The 7386-nt window shown below is 44.6% G+C and overlaps 1 protein-coding gene across 1 annotated transcript in view; it reads left to right on the top strand.

Annotated features, from left to right (window-relative positions):
- Nucleotides 1-962: 962 nt before the first annotated feature.
- Nucleotides 963-7386, top strand: part of LOC310792696 (anoctamin-4-like) — a 77832-nt gene continuing 71408 nt past the window's right edge. The window contains exons 1-3 of the mRNA XM_083654422.1: nucleotides 963-1041; nucleotides 3593-3741; nucleotides 4482-4634. Coding sequence (XP_083510548.1) covers nucleotides 978-1041; nucleotides 3593-3741; nucleotides 4482-4634 — 366 coding nt within the window. The 5' untranslated portion in view covers nucleotides 963-977. The remainder of the gene's footprint in view (nucleotides 1042-3592; nucleotides 3742-4481; nucleotides 4635-7386) is intronic.

Raw genomic sequence — 7386 nt, forward strand, 5'->3', positions numbered from 1 at the left:
GGCTCTGTCTGACAGGTTTGACAGAATCTGTCAAACAGATTAGCGTACTGACATAATCTGTCAACACACTGACAGAATCTATCAGTCAGCTAAGGTTAGCTGTCATGCCAAAGAGAAAGTTGGTCTCTTCTAAGGAGGCATTATGGTTTCGTGTTGTCTGTCCGTCCGTCCGTCCATACGTCCATCCGATGTTCGTTAACGCGATATCTCAGGCACACCTTGACGGAATTTTGTCACATTTGGCTCAAACGTCCACTTGGCCTCAAGGACAAACTGTCAAAGGTCAAGGTCACTGTGACCTCACGAATGCCATTTTTAAGCTTGTTAATGAGATATCTCAGTAACGCCATGATGGAATTTCTTCACATTTGGCTCAAACGTCAAGGTCTGTACAGACATGGATATCGACTGCTCACTTGTTGGCAGAGGCATATATCCGCGGTGCGGTCGTTTTTAAAAGTTTTTGCATTCATTCAAGTCATTAGTAAATCAGGGCCTTGGTGTGCTTTGTTCCACTCTGTTAACTTCTATAGCAGCAATAAGTCAGGTTTTTACTGCCCCATATGACAAAATGACCAAAATATATCTGCAGCGCATTGATAGGGTTTGTTGATTAATACCCAACTTTGCAGAAAACTGTGTAAGAGGAGATATGTTTTATCAATGTTGTTGCAGCTGGATTCACACGACATCATGAGATGAGATCCCAGAATTGCTGATTTGGGGGTTTTATGGTGGAGGGAGATACAGTACACAGCTCAACGTACCAACGTTACACAGAACATAGCCTAAGACGAGCTAAACGAAGGTCTCTGTTCCTCCGTGCAGGTGTGAGTTTCTCTCTACATGGGTCTGAGCCCCATTGGCAGATCCCCCACCGACGCAGAGTCCCGCTGCAGCCCTCGGCCTGCAGCTACCAGGCGGCGGACCGGCCTCTCTCCTTCCCCTCCCCCGCCCCCCTCGGGACGGCAGACATCATGGAGGAATCCTCGGCCGGAGCCCCGGACTCCACCAGCACTCAGGACGACGCTCCTCCCCTCGGTGAGATCCCGTTCACTTATTTGGACCCTTGCCTCAAGTCTTTCTAATGCAGCAGAAAGGTCGGAGATGTGGGGCGCGTTCGCAAATAGCCACAGCGCACTCCGGCACAAACTGGACCATTGGACCATTCGTAAAATTGGGAGCGCTGTTGGAATACAGCGTTCGCTCATTCAGAGCACGAGCGCCAAGAGATGATGAACAGCTAAAATGGGTAAAAAAAAACCCACAGAGGAACAGCAGAGGGAGCTGTTTGTCTGTGTAACAGTTAGCTAACTGCTAGCTAGTAGCCTGCTTTTCTAAAAAGTATGACCTGTTCGTTAATTCTTAGAGAAAGAGCACACTCTGCTTCTTTGAACAGTCGCACTCTCTTAGTGTCGAGCGTCAGATTAGACTTACGAACGCACTCGTGTGTGCTTTGAGTCCCCTGGTTGAATATCGGCAAAACAAATCCAGTATCGTGCATCCCTACTGGGTTGGTTGGGAAAGTCTGGGTGGGTGACATGGATAAGTAAGGCTTTCCCCTTCTTCAGCACCAGAGAAATCCCCAACCCCCCCAACTTCCCCCCACCCCCAACCCCCAACTTGGCCCACAGTCTCACTGGAACTGCTTAGTGGGCAAGAATAAAAAACGATGGTTGTACTGGGCAGCTTCCAGGAATAAGAGTGTGACTGGGCATGGTAGAAAAAACAGCATAATGTACCTGCTCAGCAAATGTTGCTTAGGTGAATGAAGAGAAAAATCTACTAAACACTTTTGCAGGTGGCATCACTTTCCACCTACTGTCCAACATTTAACATTACCTATGTTTAACGCAATGGTGACCCGAAAATAACACATTCTCAACTTTGAACGCTTGTAGCTAGGCAAATCAAGTCCCTGCAGGTGTTTCAAACAGGCTATTGGACAGAAGAAATTCCATGACTATCTGTGTTGTAGGGAGAGAGATAACAGTGAAGCTATGATCAAAAAGCTCATTCTTTTACATGCTGTAACTGTGTTACTCCATTATTGTCAAAATTAGTCTAAAAGGACAGCTGCCCCTGCTTGCTTGAGCATAAAGTGCATGTGTCAGCCTTGAACGTGCATATGTGTATACTAGCATGATGTAATATATAACTATTTATAGAAAGACCAATAGACATAATTTACGTATATCGTATGTTGTCCGCCTCTTCACTGGTTCACCAAACTGGATCTTCAATGGTAGGCTATAGAGATGGTTGACCCTGCTGGCTTGAAATGCTCATTCAGCAGTGTGGAAAACACTCAACAAACAACCCATACAATTTGAGCAGATTCAATTATAATATATATCGTCTATAATATAGACGAATATTACGGTGTGTATAATATGTAAGAGTGATAATGGACACCTCGAAGTGCATTAACCCGCTTATACCATGGTCACTTGCCAAAGAAACAAAACAAGACCATTCATTTATATTTCCATGCATTTTGCAATCAAAATCTAGTTTTCATAACCTTGAATATGAGTTGAGAACCGGCGAGACAAAATAGTCCCCTCGAGATTAGGCTATCATTGGATAAAATGGCTGCTTAGTTTCTACACCTGGCACAATTCTAGAATCAAGCTAACTAATAATTTGGCCAATTGTAGCCTATGTAACAACATACAAAATAAAACGGCAATGTCTAAGAATGCAACGCCATGTAACTGGGTCGTTTAAACTCGCATTCCAGGGAATTGCGTTAACGTCTGCGGGTCTTATAAGACGTAAATGGCGCGAGGCAGGAGTAGAGTGAAAACTATCTGCTTTCAGTATGTTGGAGTCCAGGTATGTTTTGTACAAGGACGTCTCTCAGTGTGCAATCCCGCACCGCTATCGTCAATACACGTTCGCTAATAAAACTGCTTGTTTTGCCATCTGCGGGAAGGCTCAAACTGTCAATAGTGTTTGGCAACATACAACTTCATACGCAAAATGTGCGTATGAAGAGGCGAGAGGAGAGAGAGAGAAAGGAGGACAGCACAGCGCTGTTGAGTGCAAGCTTCCCTGCTCCTCTCGCTCTCTCTCTCTCTCTCTCTCTCTCTCTCTCTCTCCTCGGCTGTTCACGCCCATTTTCTCTGTCCGGAGAGTCGTTTCCATGTTGCCAAACACTATTGACAGTGGCTCATAATGGCTCAGAGCCGGCTTCTGTCAGGGGAGGGAAATCTCCGAAACGAAAATCAAAATTGTAAATAAGAGTTATTTTTGATAAACTGAGCACACAGGGGTGATTTAAATACTTACTTTGACCGAGTCAATTTCTTTCTCAACATCCAAAATTGTCATATTAACCCTTAACGGGGGTATAGAGCTCAAACAGCTCTCTTGATACCACTGTGAAACTATGGCGCATTGATATGAACGGTGAACAGACCATTTAGCTAGGTGTCCATTATCACTGTACAATATCACAAAATAATGGACACCTTGCAGCCAATCAGAATCGAGTATTCACCCAGACCATGGTATAAAGGCTCTATATTATACATTTTGTTTGCAGGTAGCCAAACAATTGTTATCCTTTTGATGATTTCCCCTCCAGCTGTGAAGGGTGTGCAGGTGCTGATGGAGAGGGAGAGGTCAGAGGGCATCAGCAGCCCGTCCCGGGACGATGACTCCACCCTGCTGAACCCAGGCACCCACAGCAGCATCCTGGATGACAACACCAGGACTGACTCCTCCCTGCCAGAGGTCAGTGACCAGGCGACCTCTGGGTTTCATCTGTTTTTCTTTCTTTTTGGATCCATGAACCCCCGGATTCTATGTTACATTAATTCTCACAATTTTCTCATTGGGCACATTAGTCGGGATATGAATGCACCTGCTGGCATCCTTTTCCTCTTGATTGTTTGTGAACCCCCAACCTTAAAGCCCCACTCAGTAAGTTTTCCACTGCGCCCTCTGCGTGCATTAGTATCGATAATGATATCGCCGTTCAAAGTCAACAAAACACAGCGCCAGAAGCTCTATGTACATGTTGTGACGTCGGGTACTCACCACGTGATGAAATAAGAATCCATAGTTCCGTGAAACATCATTTTCGTAGCAAATCCGAATCGAGTTACTTCCTCGTTTTCATGAACACAGCGCTTCCGCTGTACAGCGCATGCGCGCATGGTTTTCTTTTTTCTTTTTTCTTGCTACGGGACGTGACAGACAAACTGCTTAGTCCCAGTGCTGGCCAATGGAGGGCGGTGTGGGATAAATAAAGACGAGGGTCTCCCTATTAAAAGTCAATCTACCATGTCCTGTGACTAAAAAAAAGCAGTTATATTTCAGTAAAAAATGTCAAAAATCTTACTGATTGGGGCTTTAAAGTTCAAACTTTGCACATATCAGTACAGGATGAAGTAGTGTCGATGTGAATTACCAGTGAATTTTGCCTTTGTGGCTCTCCCGGTCTCTCTGGCACACGGTCTTTCTGGACTCAGGGGGGGAGGAGTAAGTCCAGCGCCCTTTGCTTCAGCGACGGAAAGTGCCGCATCGACTACATCCTGGTCTACAGGAAGTCCAGCGTGCAGTCGGAGAAGAGGGAGGTGTTTGAGAGGAACATCCGTGCGGAGGGCCTTCAGATGGAGAAGGAGGTGAGGAGCGTTTCCGCATTGGTTCAATTCACTGTGGTCTCTGCGGTTATAGATCGATATAACACTTAGCTGTTTATTGGTCTATAATCAGCGGTGTCGTCCACCGCCTATAGACGGTCCCTGGATAAATAAAGCTTAACCATTATTTAATTTAGCAAAAGTTAACACACTTAAGTGAATGTAGAAGAAGGATTATTTGGATCATAGTTTCTATGTTATCTCTCTACCTACAGTCTTGGAATTCTGGACAAAATCAAATCTTAACAGTCAAAAATATTCTCAGATTTAGCTTTGAGAGACAAAATCTCATCAAATGAGGGTCCGTGTCCCTAATGTGAAGTAGATTAGGGGTCGTTGATATCAAAAATGTTGAGAATCACTGGCCCACATGATGGATACCATGCAGTTTCTTTGATTACATATTTCTGCATAATGGATTTGCATGGATTTCTATTAGTATTATTATCCTTGGTTTCAGTGGAGAGTTTTATTGCCAGCTCAAGACTTTGAAACAGAGTTTTACTGAAAAACAACACGGATACTAAGTCAGTTTGGACAGATAAATGTTCAAATAAAAATGGCCAATTTAATTGATGTAGAAAGGTCTGTAAGAATGATCAGAGACTGGAAAGTTCAATGTGACCATTTGCAAACAATGTTCACTCAAGCAAGTGTGTGAAACAAAGGCACAGAACAACCATCTCTCTGTCCATTTATAGCTGACGTTCGGGGGAAATGATGTAATCTTGTAGTCTTCATATTGCTTTGGTCATTAAACTGTCCAAATGGCACAAATCATATCAATTATAAAGGCAGAGTTTGGAAAGTTGATCTGATAAGCTGTCAAAGCAAGAATAATGACTTTAATTAGAATGTGGTTTCAACTCTGGTACGTTTTCTTATGACAACTAGGATCGATGAATAGCAGGTTGGGCTGGTGGCGAGGTTCCTGGAGGGTGGGTAGCTCTTAGAGGTCCTCTCCCCCAGAGCAGGGGCATACCCCGTTCAAGACAACTCAGACCAAGACAAAAATGGGTTCCGACCTGTAAAAAGTGAATTGAACGGTCGTTCAGGCCGGAATTACAGCTCGGAAATTCGGGTATCATTCAGAGCTCCGGTTTCGCCGAGTTGACGTCACAGCCACATCAAAATGACAACTTACATCGTTAATGATAATCACAGAATTATTATAAAGACATTTGTTGACGTTTTAACACACAATTTGAGGTCTTAATTATGTAATGTTAACGTTTCATATGTGTTTGTGTCATCTGTGTTTCGCTCTGTGTGAAATTCAGCATTCAGCATGTTCGGTTAGCATTGTTCACCAGTAGGTAGCTACCATGCTAATGCGGGTTGCTATAGCAACAGTTTGGTTTCCCCCCCGAGCGGGAGGTGCAGCGTGAACGCAAATCTGTCCGGGCCGGAGGTTCCGTGTTGAAACTTACGGCGGTCCGAGTTGTCTTGAATGTGGTATTTGAATGGGTGTAGAAGTCAGTTGGAAAACCACTATGATTTACTTATTGCCGGATTCTCAGAGCTTGAGTCTCAATACATCAGATCATAAGACGGTAAAGTCCAGAGACTCCTTCAGTTTCAGAAGATAAGACATTGTCAGTGGCACAAGAGCCACTCAAGTGGCCGCTATCTGCCAGGGTGAAGACTAGTTATTAAGACAAGAGAATAGACAAGACAAGAGAAATAAATAGCATCAAGCCAAATAGACGGGTTTCTTGTATACAAACAATGGGTGCGGCGTGCGCGCGCAGGGACAGAAGATGACGTGAAACGCATCGAACTGGAAAAAAAACGCAGTGAGCTGATCGCCCATTGGTTCAACACAGGTGCATCACAAACCCACAGTGAAGTGTAGAAACTTCAATTTTATATCTATTCCAAGCTGTCACTCTACATTTTACATAAATACCACCTGTAATGCCTACATTAACAATAAAATAAGTAATCTGAAGGGCTGGGTCATTTGAGCAGTTTGTGTGGGTGGCGCTAATGCATGTTTTAATTTGTTTACAAACCGCTGTTAAACAAAACTGTAGAAGACGAAAAGCAGCAGTGAGTGTGCTGCGGGGGTGTTCGACTTGTTGACGCCTCACCTGACTGGGCTCGGCTGCTCTCGTCTGCTTTCCAGGCGAGGCGGCAGTCAACTCAAACGAGTGTGTGGAGCATTACTGTATGTCTATGTGTGGAGCGGCTTTCTACCCCGGCGATGTGCGCGCATCTATGTGATGACGTTGCACAGAAACCCGTCTATACAGTCCTATCATTTCCTACACAATTGATGACCCAGAGAGATATTTTCTTGTCACCTGCCCTGTCCACAGGCCAGATGTCAGGGTCAGGTACAGAACAGAGGGAGAGCTGGTAGGGGACTCAGTGCCTTGCTCAAGGACACTTCAGCAGGCAGAAGGTTTCCCAGCATCCTGTGGCTGAAGGCCCTTCAGTGAAGGGCGATGTCTCTCTCTCACCCTGGGGCCACCCTCCTGCCTCGATGTAAGCAAAAATCATTTCTGCTCTCACTGCTCGAATGATTGGGCCACAGAGTACAGTGAATTCTCCCTTTCTGGTTAAAGTGCAAAGTCAAAAGTGCGATATCTTTTGAAAAGTGATGAGCACAAACACTAAGGAAACGGGGGCCTTGGGCTTCTGTCCTTGAGTCCTGACAGATAATTAGCTTGGCTCAAGGTTATTATATCAAAACTAAACTAAAAACTAAAACTATTTACCATAGTTAATT

The sequence above is a fragment of the Poromitra crassiceps genome (assembly GCF_964638095.1).
Source record: "Poromitra crassiceps genome assembly, chromosome: 2".
Lineage (NCBI taxonomy): Eukaryota > Metazoa > Chordata > Actinopteri > Beryciformes > Melamphaidae > Poromitra > Poromitra crassiceps.